Source organism: Melanerpes formicivorus, unplaced genomic scaffold (assembly GCF_026170545.1).
Source record: "Melanerpes formicivorus ecotype bairdi unplaced genomic scaffold, bMelFor1.0.p_v2 SCAF_88, whole genome shotgun sequence".
NCBI classification, from domain to species: domain Eukaryota; kingdom Metazoa; phylum Chordata; class Aves; order Piciformes; family Picidae; genus Melanerpes; species Melanerpes formicivorus.
In genome coordinates, this window is record NW_027142440.1 from 1,055,993 (window position 1) to 1,073,116 (window position 17,124).

Genomic DNA, 17,124 nt, shown 5'->3' on the forward strand with positions numbered 1-17,124 from the left:
TGGAGCCCCTGCCCAGACAGGACAGGGTGCATGGCAGAATGCTGGCACAGGCAGTTGTTGCTTCTATGCCACAGAAAGCAGTGGGAAGCACTGGGAGCTGCAGCTTCATTCTGCATTTGCCCTGGCATTCCTCTTGGACTGTTTTCCCTGTCACTGAGGTGGATGATTTGCTGCAGGGGTGGCAGCAGAGCCTGGGAGCCCAGGGGTGGAGCAGAACTCCACAGGGCTGGCGTTGGGTATATTCACTGCTGCCCAGGGCACAGTGTAGGAGAGGTACAGCTGAGAGCTAGGTGGGGGATGTCCTGTGAGGGGACAGCCAGTGCCACAGCAGCCTGCTTCAGTGCTGCCCAGGGAGGTGGTGCAGTCCCCATCCCTGGAGGTGTTCAAGAAAGGAGTGGCCATGGTGCTTGGGGTCCTGGTTTAGTGGCCATGCTGGGGCTGGGTTGCTGGTTCAACTCAATGATCTTAGAGGCCTTTTCCAACCCAGACATTGCCATGATTCTGTGGTTGTAAGGTAAGTGTCTTTGCTGAGGGACACCATGAAGAGTCTCTGAACTGTTCTGCATCTGCCCCCTGCCTGCTGGGAGCTTGCTCTGCCCCCTGAGCATCTCCAGGCGAGGTTGGTGGAATGTGGCTGTTGACCTGCACCATGGACTCAAATGTCTATTTCCACCCCCCATAACTGATCTTGAACTGCTTCTCTCTGTGTCTTGGATCAAGAGAGGGTCAGGATCTGCAGAGAGAGAGCCATGGATGACAAGGGAAAGCCCACAGAACGTTGAGAGCCTTTGTTTTGCTCTTTGCAGAGTGCATGAACTGCACGAGGCTGGCGGACATGAGCGAGAGGCTGACCACGCTGGAGGCCAAGGTAAGCCCCTGCCTCCCTTCTGCCCTCTGCCTGAGGCTTCCAAGAGTTCTTGCTGGAAAAGATGTCAAATTGGCACCCCTGGAGAGAGCAGGGGTCTGGCCTTCTGGCCCCAGAAAGGGACACCTTGGGGTGGTGGTTCTGCCCCAGGAGGGGTGGGCAGCACTGCAGGGGCCGGGGCTCACCTCTGGCCCCTCTCAGCCAAACTCCTTCCACACCCTCTGCATCTCTGCTCTCATTGTCTCTGCAACTCTGCTCTCATTGTCTCTGCATCTCTGCTCTCACTGTCTCTGCATCTCTGCTCTCACTGTCTCTGCATCTCTGCTCTCATTGTCTCTGCATCTCTGCTCTCATTGTCTCTGCATCTCTGCTCTCATTGTCTCTGCATCTCTGCTCTCATTGTCTCTGCATCTCTGCTCTCATTGTCTCTTCATCTCTGCTCTCATTGTCTCTGCATCTCTGCTCTCATTGTCTCTGCAACTCTGCTCTCATTGTCTCTGCATCTCTGCTCTCACTGTCTCTGCATCTCTGCTCTCATTGTCTCTGCATCTCTGCTCTCATTGTCTCTGCATCTCTGCTCTCATTGTCTCTTCATCTCTGCTCTCATTGTCTCTGCATCTCTGCTGTCATTGTCCCTTCATCTCTGCTCTCATTGTCTCTGCATCTCTGCTCTCATTGTCCCTTCATCTCTGCTCTCATTGTCTCTTCATCTCTGCTCTCATTGTCCCTTCATCTCTGCTCTCATTGTCTCTTCATCTCTGCTCTCACTGTCTCTGCATCTCTGCTCTCATTGTCTCTGCATCTCTGCTCTCATTGTCTCTTCATCTCTGCTCTCATTGTCTCTGCATCTCTGCTCTCACTGTCTCTGCATCTCTGCTCTCATTGTCTCTGCATCTCTGCTCTCATTGTCTCTTCATCTCTGCTCTCATTGTCTCTTCATCTCTGCTCTCACTGTCTCTGCATCTCTGCTCTCATTGTCTCTGCATCTCTGCTCTCATTGTCTCTGCAACTCTGCTCTCATTGTCTCTGCATCTCTGCTCTCACTGTCTCTGCATCTCTGCTCTCATTGTCTCTGCATCTCTGCTCTCATTGTCTCTGCATCTCTGCTCTCATTGTCTCTTCATCTCTGCTCTCATTGTCTCTGCATCTCTGCTGTCATTGTCCCTTCATCTCTGCTCTCATTGTCTCTGCATCTCTGCTCTCATTGTCCCTTCATCTCTGCTCTCATTGTCTCTTCATCTCTGCTCTCATTGTCCCTTCATCTCTGCTCTCATTGTCTCTTCATCTCTGCTCTCACTGTCTCTGCATCTCTGCTCTCATTGTCTCTGCATCTCTGCTCTCATTGTCTCTGCATCTCTGCTCTCATTGTCTCTGCATCTCTGCTCTCATTGTCTCTTCATCTCTGCTCTCATTGTCTCTTCATCTCTGCTCTCACTGTCTCTGCATCTCTGCTCTCATTGTCTCTGCATCTCTGCTCTCATTGTCTCTGCATCTCTGCTCTCATTGTCTCTTCATCTCTGCTCTCACTGTCTCTGCATCTCTGCTCTCACTGTCTCTGCATCTCTGCTCTCATTGTCTCTTCATCTCTGCTCTCATTGTCCCTTCATCTCTGCTCTCATTGTCTCTGCATCTCTGCTCTCATTGTCTCTGCATCTCTGCTCTCATTGTCTCTTCATCTCTGCTCTCACTGTCTCTGCATCTCTGCTCTCATTGTCTCTTCATCTCTGCTCTCATTGTCTCTGCATCTCTGCTCTCATTGTCTCTGCATCTCTGCTCTCATTGTCTCTTCATCTCTGCTCTCACTGTCTCTGCATCTCTGCTCTCACTGTCTCTGCATCTCTGCTCTCATTGTCTCTTCATCTCTGCTCTCATTGTCCCTTCATCTCTGCTCTCATTGTCTCTGCATCTCTGCTCTCATTGTCTCTGCATCTCTGCTCTCATTGTCTCTTCATCTCTGCTCTCACTGTCTCTGCATCTCTGCTCTCACTGTCTCTGCATCTCTGCTCTCATTGTCTCTTCATCTCTGCTCTCATTGTCTCTGCATCTCTGCTCTCATTGTTCCTTCATCTCTGCTCTCACTGTCTCTTCATCTCTGCTCTCATTGTCTCTGCATCTCTGCTCTCATTGTCTCTTCATCTCTGCTCTCATTGTCTCTTCATCTCTGCTCTCACTGTCTCTGCATCTCTGCTCTCACTGTCTCTGCATCTCTGCTCTCACTGTCTCTGCATCTCTGCTCTCATTGTTCCTTCATCTCTGCTCTCACTGTCTCTTCATCTCTGCTCTCATTGTCTCTGCATCTCTGCTCTCATTGTCTCTTCATCTCTGCTCTCATTGTTCCTTCATCTCTGCTCTCATTGTCTCTGCATCTCTGCTCTCACTGTCTCTGCATCTCTGCTCTCACTGTCTCTGCATCTCTGCTCTCACTGTCTCTTCATCTCTGCTCTCATTGTCTCTGCATCTCTGCTCTCATTGTTCCTTCATCTCTGCTCTCATTGTCTCTTCATCTCTGCTCTCACTGTCTCTGCATCTCTGCTCTCATTGTCTCTGCATCTCTGCTCTCATTGTCTCTTCATCTCTGCTCTCATTGTCTCTTCATCTCTGCTCTCATTGTCTCTTCATCTCTGCTCTCACTGTCTCTGCATCTCTGTTCTCACTGTCTCTGCATCTCTGCTCTCATTGTCTCTTCATCTCTGCTCTCACTGTCTCTGCATCTCTGCTCTCATTGTCCCTTCATCTCTGCTCTCATTGTCTCTGCATCTCTGCTCTCATTGTCCCTTCATCTCTGCTCTCATTGTCCCTTCATCTCTGCTCTCATTGTCCCTTCATCTCTGCTCTCATTGTCTCTTCATCTCTGCTCTCATTGTCTCTTCATCTCTGCTCTCATTGTCCCTTCATCTCTGCTCTCATTGTCTCTTCATCTCTGCTCTCACTGTCTCTGCATCTCTGCTCTCATTGTCTCTGCATCTCTGCTCTCATTGTCTCTTCATCTCTGCTCTCACTGTCTCTGCATCTCTGCTCTCATTGTCTCTTCATCTCTGCTCTCATTGTCTCTGCATCTCTGCTCTCATTGTTCCTTCATCTCTGCTCTCATTGTCTCTGCATCTCTGCTCTCACTGTCTCTGCATCTCTGCTCTCATTGTCTCTTCATCTCTGCTCTCATTGTCTCTGCATCTCTGCTCTCATTGTCTCTTCATCTCTGCTCTCATTGTCTCTGCATCTCTGCTCTCATTGTCTCTTCATCTCTGCTCTCATTGTCTCTGCATCTCTGCTCTCACTGTCTCTGCATCTCTGCTCTCATTGTCTCTTCATCTCTGCTCTCATTGTCTCTTCATCTCTGCTCTCATTGTCTCTTCATCTCTGCTCTCATTGTCTCTGCATCTCTGCTCTCATTGTCTCTGCATCTCTGCTCTCATTGTCTCTTCATCTCTGCTCTCATTGTTCCTTCATCTCTGCTCTCATTGTCTCTGCATCTCTGCTCTCATTGTCCCTTCATCTCTGCTCTCATTGTCCCTTCATCTCTGCTCTCACTGTCTCTGCATCTCTGCTCTCATTGTCCCTTCATCTCTGCTCTCATTGTCTCTGCATCTCTGCTCTCATTGTCTCTGCATCTCTGCTCTCATTGTCCCTTCATCTCTGCTCTCATTGTCCCTTCATCTCTGCTCTCATTGTCTCTGCATCTCTGCTCTCATTGTCCCTTCATCTCTGCTCTCACTGTCTCTGCATCTCTGCTCTCATTGTCTCTGCATCTCTGCTCTCATTGTCTCTTCATCTCTGCTCTCATTGTCTCTGCATCTCTGCTCTCACTGTCTCTTCATCTCTGCTCTCACTGTCTCTGCATCTCTGCTCTCACTGTCTCTGCATCTCTGCTCTCATTGTCCCTTCATCTCTGCTCTCATTGTCCCTTCATCTCTGCTCTCATTGTCTCTGCATCTCTGCTCTCATTGTCTCTGCATCTCTGCTCTCATTGTCTCTTCATCTCTGCTCTCATTGTCTCTTCATCTCTGCTCTCATTGTCTCTGCATCTCTGCTCTCATTGTCCCTTCATCTCTGCTCTCATTGTCTCTGCATCTCTGCTCTCATTGTCCCTTCATCTCTGCTCTCATTGTCTCTTCATCTCTGCTCTCATTATCTCTGCTCTCATTGTCCCTTCATCTCTGCTCTCATTGTCCCTTCATCTCTGCTCTCACTGTCCCTTCATCTCTGCTCTCATTGTCTCTTCCACCACTCAGCTCAGCTCAGCTCAGCTTAGCTCAGCTCCTCCCAAGTGACATTCAGACCTGAGGAGGCTGAGCTGCATTTGAGCTACAGAAGGGTTACTATACTTGAGTGCAGGCTGAGCTCTGGCTGCCCAGGGCAGTGGTGGAGTCCTCATCCCTGGAGGGATTGCAGAGCCTTGGAGGTGTGGTCCTGAGGGCCATGGTTCATGGTGCCCTGGCAGTGCTGTGGTAATGCTTGCTCTTGATGCTCTTAAAGGCCTCTTCCAACATAAATGATTGTGTGAGTTCATGATTGTGCTTCTGATTCTGAGCTCTCAGTGGCTGTGAAAGCTAAGATCTGGGGATGAGGAGAAGGCTGAGGTGCTCCATGCCTGCTTTGCCTCAGCCTTTAGCAGTGGATCCAGCAGTTCCCTGGAGTCCCAGCCTCATGAACTAGGAGTCAGGGAGGGGAATCAGGATGAGGTCAGCACAACAAATGAGGCAGTGGTCAGTGGCTGCTATACCTCTTGGACACACACAGGTCTGTGGGGCTGGGTGGGCTACACCCAAGGGTGCTGAGGGAGTTGGCAGATGTGCTCCCAATGCCATTTCCCATTATCTACCTGAAGTGCTGGCTCCCTGGGGAGCTGCCAATGGACTGGAGGGCAGCAAATGTCACTCCCATCTACAGGAAAGGAAGGAAAGAGGACCTGGGAAACGACAGAGCTGGCAGTGCCAGGGCAGGGCATGGAGCAGGGCACCTCAAGCACCATTACACAGAGAGAACAAGCAGGGAGTCAGCTCCAGCCAGCATGGGGCTATGAAGGGCAGGTCCTGCCTGTCACAGGAGATCAGGCTGGGTGTCTGCTGGAGGAGGGACAGGCTGTGGGTATTGTCTGCCTAGACTTCTGCAAAGGCTTTGGCAGTGCTCCCCACAGACCTCTCGTGGACAAACTGGCTGCTGGGGGCTTGGCTGAGCTTGGCTCTGCTGGGTGAAGCACTGGCTGGGCAAATAGGCCCCAAGGGTGCTGCTCAGTGGAGTTGAATCCAGCTGGAGGCAGGTCACAAGTGGTGCTCCTTCAGGGCTCAGGGCTGGCATCACTTCTGTTTAGCATCTTGATTGATGAGCTTGATGCAGACACAGAGTGTGTCAGCAGTGAGTCTGCAGATGACACCAAGTTAGGTGGCAGAGCTGATCTGCACCAGGGCAGGGAGGCTCTGCAGAGACACTTGGATAGGTTGGATCCATGGTCAGTGTTACCAGGAGGAGCTTCAACAAGGCCTAGTGCCAGGTCCTGCACTTGGGGCACAACAACCCCAAGCAGGGCTCCAGGCTTGGGGCAGTGTGGCTGAAAGCTGCTGGCAGAAAGGGACCTGGGGGCTCTCATGAACAGCAGATGAATAGGAGCCAGCAGTGTGCCCAGGGGGCCAAGAAAGCCAAAGGCCTCCTGGCTGGGCTCAGCAATGCTGTGTCCAGCAGCAGCAGGGAGGGGACTGTCCCCTGGCACTCAGCTCTGGGGAGACCACACCTGGAGTGCTGGGTCCAGTGTAGGGCAGCTCAATACAAGAGAGCTGTGGAGGTGCTGAAGCCAGGGCAGAGCAGGGCAAGGAAGCTGGGAAGGGCCTGGAGAACAAATCTGATGGAGAGTGACTGAAGGAGCTGGGGATGGTTAGTGTGGAACTGGGGAGGCTGAGGGCAGACCTCTCTGCTGTCTACAACTACCTGCAAGGAGGTTGTAGAGAGGCTGCTGCTGGTCTCTGCTCACAGCTCATTAGTGACAGAACAAGAGGGGATGGCCTCAGGCTGCCACTGGGGAGGTTCAGACTGGACTGTAGGAAGAAGTTTTTCCCCTCAAGAGTGGTCAGGGACTGGGATGTGCTGCCCAGGGGGGTGCTGGAGTCCCCAAGCCTGGCTGTGTTTGCAGGTGGTTTGGCTGTGGTGCTTGGGGCTGTGGTTTGGGGGTGAGCCTTGCAGAGCAGGGCTCTGGGTTGGACTGGGTGATGCTGAGGGCCTTTCCCAACCTGAATGTTTCTGTGAGTCTGTGATTCTCCTTTCTGCCTCCTGGGGCTCAGATAAGTGGTTCCAGTCTAGCAACAAAGCAGCTGAGTCAGTCCCTCCCCTTTGCTCTGTGGTCCCTCCTGTGACAGCCCAGGCCTGGCTGTTGGATGCAGTGCCTTGGTCCACTTAAGGCTGCTGCTATTATTCATTAACTGATCGTTATCAATGACATGAAGGAATTTGAGGAGAAGCCTTTGTGGTGGAGGGTGGTGGAGGTGTGGTGGATCTGAGGCCAGTGCATGAGGTGATGGCAGCTTGGGAATCGTCTGTGCTGACACAGGGTGAGCAATGCTGTCTGGAACATCCTCAAAGCCTTCCCAGTTGTGTCTCACTGCAGGGGTGGGGGGACTGAGGCTATGGGGAGCAGAAGTGTTGGAGTGAAAACAACTGTTGTGGTGCACAGGACAGAGAGGAGCTGGGTTGCAGGGCCTGGCAGGTGCCTGCTCTTTGGCAGCAAGGAGCTGGAGGCGTTCGGAGAAGAGAGTGTGGCTGACCTCCTCCTCCTGTGTCTGCAGTCCTGAGCCCAAGGCATGGGACCAGCCTCAGAGAGGTGGAAATCAGCACTCCCAGGCTCAGCCTGTAGCCAGCTGCACCTTCCTGCACCTTCCAGGACTTTCACAGTCTCACAGTATCACCAAGGTTGGAAGAGACCTCAAAGATCATCAAGTCCAAGCTGTCACCACAGACCTCATGACTAGACCATGGCACCAAGTGCCACATCCAATCCCCTCCTGAACACCTCCAGGGATGGGGACTCCACCACCTCCCTGGGCAGCACATCCCAATGACCAATGACTCTCTCTGGGAAGAACTTCTCCTCACCTCCAGCCTAAACCTCCCCTGGCACAGCTTGAGACTGTGTCCTCTTGTTGTGGGGCTGGCTGCCTGGGAGAAGAGACCAACCCCCACCTGGCTACAACCTCCCTTCAGGGAGTTGGAGAGAGCAATGAGGTCTCCCCTGAGCCTCCTCTTCTCCAGGCTAAGCAACCCCAGCTCCCTCAGCCTCTCCTCCCAGGGCTGTGCTCCAGACCCCTCCCCAGCTTTCTTGCCCTTCTCTGGACACCTTCAAGTCTCTCAATGTCCTTCTTAAACTGAGGAGCCCAGAGCTGGACACAGGACTCAAGGTGTGGCCTAAGCAGTGCTGAGCACAGGGCACAAGGACTTCCCTGCTCCTACTGGCCACACTCTTCCTGATGCAGGCCAGGATGCCCTTGGCCTTCTTGGTCCCCTGGGCACACTGCTGGCTCATGTTCAGGCAGCTGTCAATCAGCACCCCCAGGTCCCTCTCTGTTTGGCAGCTCTCAGCCACTCTGCCCCCAGCCTGTAGCTCTGCCTGGGGTTGCTGTGGCCAAAGTGCAGCCCCTGGCACTTGGACTTGTTGAATGCCATCCTGTTGGCCTCTGCCCATCTGTGCAGCCTGGCAAGGTCCCTCTGCAGAGCCCTTCTGTCCTCTAACTGACCAACATCTGCCCCCAGCTTGCTGTCAGCTGCACATTTGCTGATGACTGACTCAATCCCCTCATCTGTATTAGGCTCACTGGAAAATGGTAACCAAAGCCTGCTGGGACATCAGAGCCCTGATGGTTTCTGCTGCTCAGCACCAGCCTTGGGCAGCACTCAGCTAGGGCCCTGGAGGGCTTCATGGAGGAGGAAAGGAAGGTCCTACCTGCCCAAATCTGCTTGAGGAGTCTTAGCCTGAAAGTTAAAAGGTGCCCAGGTCAGTGAGCTGGCCTCCCAGAATGGAGCTGGATTGCACTGGCTGCCAGCACTCATCCGTGGCTCAGGGGTGGGGGGCAGGAGGCTGGGGCCAGGCTCTTGCCAGTGGTGCCCAGGGGCAGGACAAGGGGCAGCAGGCAGAAAATGGAACCCAGGAGGTTCCATCTGAAGAGAAGGAGAAACTTGTTTGGTGTGAGGGCTGCCCAGAGAGGTTGTGGAGCCTCCTCCCCTGCAGAGATTCCACAGCCAGGACAGAGGGACCCTGGGCAACCTGGGCACCTCAGGGTGAAGAAGTTCTGCTCCTTCTGGAGACAAATGAAGCCAAAGAGCTTTGCTGCTTTTGCTCTTTTGAATTCCATCCCAGCATGACCCTGGTGAGCTCAGGCAATGGCAATGGTCACCAAGCTCAATGCAGCCACTGAGCCTCAAGCAGCTCAGACCACTGGTACCTGCTGTGAGGGCTTGGAGGAGAGTGGAGCCAGGGTAGGCTTCTGCTAAATGCTGCAAGGCCCAAGGGTGAAGGAACTGTGTGGACAGGTACCCCTGGAGGCTCTGTGGAGACCTGGGCAGGTCAGTGCTGGGTGAGAAGCTTTGCTTTACTAGAGGAGCTTAGGGCCAGGTGGAAACTGCTCTTGTCCTCACACCTCTGCAGTGGGGACAAGGAGCCAGAAGCCTTCCTGGGGCAGGTGTGAGGAGATGGAAAACCTGGATTTGTCCTCCAGTGAAGGGCAGGGTAAGGAAACATGAGTACAGCCATGGGAGAGGAGGCTACAAGGCTGTGGTTTCTGCTTTCCCCATTCCTCTCCTGCAAGCTTTTGTAGCTGTCCCCCTCAAAAATGGGGCTGCAACCTGCCATGGGCTCACATTTCATACTCAGGGATGAGCTGGTTCATCCAGCCTGTAAGATCAGCATCCAAGTGAGGTAATAGAAGCAACCTTCAGCCTTTGGTAACATGAGAGTTGGATCAGGAGGTGAGAAGTGAGAATGACCACAGAGCAAATGGAATGAAAAATGACTCATAGGGGACTGGAGCTCACACAGCCCCTGGGGAGGGAAGGCTGAGCCATGGCTCAGCTCTGCAGCACAGCAAACTCCTCTGCTCCAGCTTGTCCCTGTGGCAGGAGGAGAGGTTTCTCCAGGAGAGAATGGGACTCCTCCTCTCCTCTCCTCTCCTCTCCTCTCCTCTCCTCTCCTCTCCTCTCCTCTCCTCTCCTCTCCTCTCCTCTCCTCTCCTCTCCTCTCCTCTCCTCTCCTCTCCTCTCCTCTCCTCTCCTCTCCTCTCCTCTCCTCTCCTCTCCTCTCCTCTCCTCTCCTCTCCTCTCCTCTCCTCTCCTCTCCTCTCCTCTCCTCTCCTCTCCTCTCCTCTCCTCTCCTCTCCTCTCCTCTCCTCTCCTCTCCTCTCCTCTCCTCTCCTCTCCTCTCCTCTCCTCTCCTCTCCTCTCCTCTCCTCTCCTCTCCTCTCCTCTCCTCTCCTCTCCTCTCCTCTCCTCTCCTCTCCTCTCCTCTCCTCTCCTCTCCTCTCCTCTCCTCTCCTCTCCTCTCCTCTCCTCTCCTCTCCTCTCCTCTCCTCTCCTCTCCTCTCCTCTCCTCTCCTCTCCTCTCCTCTCCTCTCCTCTCCTCTCCTCTCCTCTCCCCTCCTCTCCCCTCCCCTCCCCTCCCCTCCTCTCCCCTCCTCTCCTCTCCTCTCCCCTCCTCTCCCCTCCTCTCCCCTCCTCTCCCCTCCTCTCCCCTCCTCTCCCCTCCTCTTCCCTTTGCTTGCTACCAGAGCCTGGTGGGTGCCAGAGATCTGGGAGCTTGACTGATGGTCTGGAGCTTCAAATCTGCAGGCCATAGGAATCGATGTCGAGGAGGATGGTGGTGACCCTGAGGTCATGGGCAAGAGAGTGTGCAAAGAGGAAGAAAACTCCCCCTGCCCAAGCAGCAGGGTGCCAGCCCTCACCTCCCTGCCATGAGAGCTGACCTGAGGTCACTGCAGCAGCCCTGGCTCTGCAGGGAGCCTCCCTGGTGGCCGAGCAGAATGAGCCTTGCTCGGCTTTCATCTGAAAGCTTTCTGCCCAGCCCAGCTCCTCGGTGGGGAGAGCTGCAGCCCTTCACTTCTGCATTTCCTGAGGCTGCTGCTGCCCTCCTGTGTCACAGGGCTGAGCCCAGCTCAGCAGAGCTGCAGGGCCAGGAGTGAGTGTGGCAGGCAGTGCCAGCAGGAGTGCAGGCAGGCTCTGACAGTCTGCTCCTCCTGATCAGCTCCACCAGCCAGCCATGGGCAGGGGGATATTAACCCCAGCTCCTGCTTTGAGCTGCAGTGCAGTTTGATCTGAGCTGTTCCATCAGGACTGGAGAACAGGGCTGGGGAGGAGCAGCTCAGGGAGCTGGGGGTGTTCAGCCTGGAGCAGAGGAGGCTAAGGGAGACCTCATTGCTCTCTGCAGGTCCCTGAGAGGAGGCTGGAGCCAGGTGGGGGCTGGGCTCTGCTCCCTAGGATCAGGTGGTAGGATAGGATAGGATAGGATAGGATAGGATAGGATAGGATAGGATAGGATAGGATAGGATAGGATAGGATAGGATAGGATAGGATAGGATAGAATTAGCCAGGTTGGAAAAGACCTTTGAGATCATCCAGTCCAACCTCTCAACCAGCACCATCTGATCAACTGAACCATGGCACCAAGTGCCTCATCCAGGCTCCTCCTAAACATCTCCAGGGATGGGGACTCCACCTCCTCCCTGGGCAGCACATCCCAATGACAAATGACTCTCTCTGGGAAGAACTTTCTCCTCACCTCCAGCCTAAACCTCCCCTGGCACAGCTTGAGACTGTGTCCTCTTGTTCTGGTGCTGGCTGCCTGGGAGAAGAGACCAACCCCCACCTGGCTCCAACCTTCCTTCAGGGAGTTGCAGAGAGCAAGAAGGTCTCCCCTGAGCCTCCTCTTCTCCAGGCTAAGCAACCCCAGCTCCCTCAGCCTCTCCTCACAGGGCTGTGCTCCAGACCCCTCCCCAGCTTTCTTGCCCTTCTCTGGACACCTTCCAGCAGCTCAACCTCTTTCCTAACCTGAGGAGCCCAGAACTGGACACAGGACTCAAGGTGTGGCCTGAGCAATGCTGAGCACAGGGCACAAGGACTTCCCTGCTCCTGCTGGCCACACTCTTCCTGATGCAGGCCAGGATGCCCTTGGCCTTCTTGGCCCCCTGGGCACACTGCTGGCTCATGTTCAGCCTTCCATCAATCAGCACCCCCAGGTCCCTCTCTGTTTGGCAGCTCTCAGCCACTCTGCCCCCAGCCTGTAGCTCTGCCTGGGGTTGCTGTGGCCAAAGTGCAGCCCCTGGCACTTGGACTTGTTGAATGCCATCCTGTTGGCCTCTGCCCATCTGCCCAGCCTGGTAAGGTCCCTCTGCAATCGTGGCCATGGCCCCTGGGGACACCTTGGTTTAGTGGCCATGGTGCTGTGGGGGTGCTGCTTGGATTCAGTGATCTCTGAGAGCTTGCCCAAGCCAGACAGGGCTAGGATTCTGGTGGATCACTGCAGCCTGAGCCACCTGGGAAGCTTCTCTGACATTGCTGACCATTGTGTGCTGTGCTGCTGTGAGCCCATGCAGCCTGCCAGCACTGGCACCCCAAGGTGTTAGAGCCAGGGGAAGAACTTCGATGTGGAAAGGCTCCAGCAGCCCTTCAGCAGCCTGAGCCAGTCCCTGACCACTCTTGAGCAAAGAAATTGTTCCTCATTTCCAACCTAACCCAATTTCAGGCCATGTCCTCTCCTTCTATCCCCTGATCCTAGGGAGCAGAGCCCAATCCCCACCTGGCTCCAGGCTCCTCTCAGGGAGCTGCAGAGAGCAGTGAGGTCTCCCCTCCTCAGCTTCCCTCTCTCCAGCCAAGGACCATTGCCCTTCCTCCCTTCACTGCTGCTGTTTGAAGCCAGGCCTCAGTGGTGTGAAGATCATTGCCTGTGCTCCATGCTGAGATGAGATTGCTCAGGCTTCCCAGAGCTTTTGTGCTGTCTCTGCTCCAAGGCCCCTCCAGAGGACCCCTGCTGACCAAGCACTCACTTTTTCACCCTCTTTTTCAGGAACCCTGCAGAACTGTCCCCATCTGTGGCCCTCTGGGACAGGGTTTAGTGGCCACAGTGGTCTTAGGTTGACATTTGGACTCAATGATCTTGGAGGGGTTTCCAACCCAACCAACTCTATCATGCTCTAAACCCCCACCCCCTGTGCAGGCAGAGCAGGATCTGTGCTACCTGTGGACTGGCAGAGCCTTTGCTCCACATTCCTGCTTCCCAGGCAGCAGCTGATGACACAAACCTTACCTTCAGGTCAGCACTGAGTCACTGCAGTGACTTCAGCCAGTGCTCCTCAGATGATTTCTCAGTCAAACCAGAACTCCTTCTCCCAATTATTTTGTCCCTTTTGGCTCAAGCCTCTAAGATGCAACAAGGATGAAGCCCCCCAGGGTCCCCCTGGGCACCCAGTGCAACAGATCTCTGTGGACCTTTAACTGGATCACAGTATCAGACAATCACCAAGGTTGGAAGAGACCTCAGAGATCACCAAGTCCAACCTGTCACCACAGACCTCATGGCTAGATCATGGCACCAAGTGTCAATCCCCCTTGAACCCCTCCAGGGATGGGGACTCCACCACCTCCCTGGGCAGCACATCCCAGTGGCCAACAATGTCTCTGGGCTTTTGCAAGCAACTGCTTGCATCTGCATTGGAGCTTTGCCTTCACTGTCTCCTGCTGCTGCCAGGGAGAGGCCATTCTCCATCAGGTGTTGTAAGGCTCTCTTCAGCCCTGGGACTTAGAATCATAGAAGTGTCAGGGTTGGAAGAGACCTCAAGGCTCAGCCAGCTCCAACCCCCTGCCATGGGCAGGGACACCTCACACTGCAGCAGGTTGCTCACAGCCACCTCCAGCCTGGCTGCAAACACCTCCAGGCAGGAGGCTTCCACCACCTCCCTGGGCAACCTGTGCCAGGCTCTCACCACCCTCATGGGGAACAACTTCTTCCTAATGTCTGATCTCAGTCTCCTTTCCTCTAGCTTGGATCCATCCCCCCCAGTCCTAACAGTGCCCAACACCCTCAAAAGTCTCTCCCCAGCTTTCTTGTGGCCCCTTTCAGATCCTGGAAGGCCACAGTTAGGTGTTCTTGGAGCCTTCTCCTCTCCAGCCTGCACAACCCCAACTCCCTCACTGTGTCTCCTCAGCAGAGCAGCTCCAGCCCTCTGGCCATGGCTCTTCTCTGGACACATCTTCATGCATGGTTAAAACACTCTTCTGCAGTGCCAAATGCTCTGCTCTCCAGAAAGAGCTGTCCAACAAGTTATGCCATTAATCACCTTCTATCTTTGCAAATTGAAGGGAAGCTCATTCTCCACTGGAATTTTTAGCTGGCGAGCTGGCTCCAGGCAGCTTCTTTCCCTCCTCTTTCGGGAGGGTTGGAGGGGAGTTAATTGCATCAATGCTTCAGGAGACCTGCTTGTTAATTAATAATATCCATCTGGATTGTCTCAAATGAGTCCCCCTGCATCCCCAGGGATTTCTCTCCAAAGTCAAAGCACTCTGAGCCCTGCTCTATCAATCTGGACATCTCTGGGAGCCTGACTCCCTCGTTTCTAGCACCTATGAGTCTTCAGGCCATCAGGAATGTGATGGGAGGAGGAGGCAGTGTTTATGAAATCCTCATCTGATGTGTGGGAACAACCAAAAGAGGCTTCTTGAGAGCCACTGCAAGCCAAAAGCAAAGTCCTCTGACACCAACCATCTCAGGAAGATGAAAACCTTCCTCCCCTTCCCATTGTCCCTGGCTGAGCTCTTGATCTGACGCAGGAGATGTGGTATGTGCCTCAAGTTGGGAAAGTTTATGCTGGCAAAGGGAGGAGGGGGAGGTGGGTTGAGCAAGCTGGGACTGAGCTTCAGGCACATAACACTCGTGTCCCTGCTGAGAGCCCTGCACGAAGAGCAGCCCCACAGGAAGGAGCCAGGCTTTGAGCCATGGGAGAGGAGCAAGCACCAGACCCTGTACAGAGGTGAGCCCAGCAGCTCTGTGGGGCTGGGAGGGCCCAGGGCTGAGGTTTGGAGGCCATAAGCCCTGCCTCTGGCTCCTTGGCCGGAGCACTGCCTCGTCCCCCCTGCCCCCTGCCCTCACTCGCCGGCTGCTGCGCCGAGGGGCAGCTCCAGTTGGCTCTTGGCAGCTCAGCTGCTCCTGCAGCCCAGAGACAGCCCTCGTGCCACTGGCATCCCAGTGCCCACAGCCTCCACTTCAGTGTCTCCATGGAGGCTCAGGTTTGACACTGTGCAGAATGCCAGAGGCAGGAGGTCCTGGCGAGCTGAGGCCATGCTGCGCCTTCTGCACGGCCTGGAGCAAGGCCTCCGTGGCTGCTGCTGGCATCTGCCCTCCTGACACCCCTGCAGGGGCTCCTCTGGACATGCCCTGGCTGCTTGCTTGGTTGGCTTCTTGTTTGCTTGCTTGCTTGGTGGGTTGGTTGCGGTGTTAGCTGGTTGATTGACTGGTTAATTGGTTGGTTGGTTGATTGATGGTTGGTGGGTGGGTTGGTTGGTCTGTTAGTTGGTTGATTGATTCATTGGTTAGTTGTTTGGTTGATGATTGGCTAGCTGGTTGGTTGTTTTGTTGGTTGGTTGTTGGGTTGGTTGGTTGTTGGGTTGGTTGGTTTGTTAGTTGGTTGATTGATTGGTTAATTGGTTGGTTGGTTGATTGATGGTTGCTGGGTGGGTTGGTTGGTTGGTTAGTTGGTTGATTGATTCATTGGTTAGTTGTTTGGTTGATGATTGGCTAGCTGGTTGGTTGTTTTGTTGGTTGGTTGTTGGGTTGGTTGGTTGTTGGGTTGGTTGGTTGTTGGGTTGGTTGGTTGGTTGGTGGGATTATTGGTTGGTTGGTGGGTTGGTTGGTTGTTGGGTTGATTGGTTGGTTGGTTGGTGAGTTGGTTGGTTGTTGGATTGATTGGCTGGTTGGTGGGATTATTGGTTGGTTGGTGGGATGGTTTGTTAGTGGATTGGCTGGTGGGTTGGTTGGTTGGTGGGATGGGTGGCTGGTTGGCTGGTTGGCTGGTGGGTGGGTTGGTTGGTTTTTTAGTTGGCTGATTGATTGGTTAGTTGGTTGATTATTGGCTAGTTAGTTGGTTGGTTTGTTGGTTGGTTGGTCTGTTAGTAGGTTGTTTGGTGGGATGGTTGGTGGGTGGGTGGGTGGGTTGGTTGGTGGATGGGTTGGTTGGTTGGTGGACTGGTTGGTTGGTGGGATAGTGGACTGGTTGGTTGGTGGGATAGTTGGCTGGTTGGTTGGTTGGTTGGTGGGTTGCTTGGTTGGTTGGTTGGTTTATTAATTGGCTGATTGATTGGTTAGTTCTGTGGTTGATGATTGGCTAGTTAGTTGGTTGGTTTGTTGGTTGGTTGGTCTGTTAGTAGGTTGGTTGGTTGGTGGGTGGGTTGGTGGGATGGTTGGTGGGTTGGTTGGTTGGCTGATTGATTGGCTAGTTGTTTGGTTGATGATTGGCTAGTTAGTTGGTTGGTCTGTTAGTAGGTTGCTCGGTTGGTTGGTGGGAGGGTTGGTTGGTTGGTGAGTTGGTTGGTTGGCTTATTAGTTGGCTGATTGGTTAGTGGTTTGGTTGATGATTGGCTAGTTGGTTGGTTGGTCTGTTAGTAGGTTGGTTGGTTGGTGGGTGGGTTGGTGGGTGGGTTGGTTGGTTGGTTGGCTGATTGGTTAGTTGTTTCATTGATGATTGGCTAGTTGGTTGGTTGGTTGGTGAGTTGGTTGATTGGTTGGTTTATTAATTGGCTGATTGATTGGTTAGTTGTTTGGTTGATGATTGGCTAGTTAGTTGGTTGGTCTGTTAGTAGGTTGGTTGGTTGGTGGGTGGGTTGGTGGATGGGTTGATGGGATGGTTGGTTGGTTGGTTGGTTTATTAATTGGCTGATTGATTGGTTAGTTGTTTGGTTGATGATTGGCTAGTTAGTTGGTTGGTTGGTCTGTTAGTAGGTTGGTGAGTCGGTTGGTGGGTTGCTTGGTGGGTGGGTTGGTGGGTGGGTTGATGGGTTGTTTGGTTGTTTGTTTGGTTGGTTGGTTGATGGGAGGGTTGGTGGGTGTGTTGATGGGATGGTTGGTTGGTTGGTTGGTTGGTTGGTTGGTTGGTTGGTGGGTTGGTTGTGTAACACTACCCATGGCACCAAGACACACATCATTTCAGCGGTGGCTGCGGTGTGTTTTCTGCCCCCATTCTTCACGGAGGTGTAGCCTTGGCAGCGGCAGTGGGCACAGCAGTGAGGAGGGCACTGCTTCTGCTGAG

General features: G+C 53.8%; 1 protein-coding gene across 6 annotated transcripts in view; it reads left to right on the top strand.

The window, feature by feature from the left end:
- Window positions 1-17,124, top strand: part of COL26A1 (collagen type XXVI alpha 1 chain) — a 247,439-nt gene that overhangs the window by 176,944 nt on the left and 53,371 nt on the right. For all 6 annotated transcript variants that reach the window (XM_068165441.1, XM_068165436.1, XM_068165435.1 and 3 more), the window contains exon 4: window positions 807-868. In XM_068165441.1, the coding sequence (XP_068021542.1) occupies window positions 807-868 (62 nt within the window). The remainder of the gene's footprint in view (window positions 1-806; window positions 869-17,124) is intronic.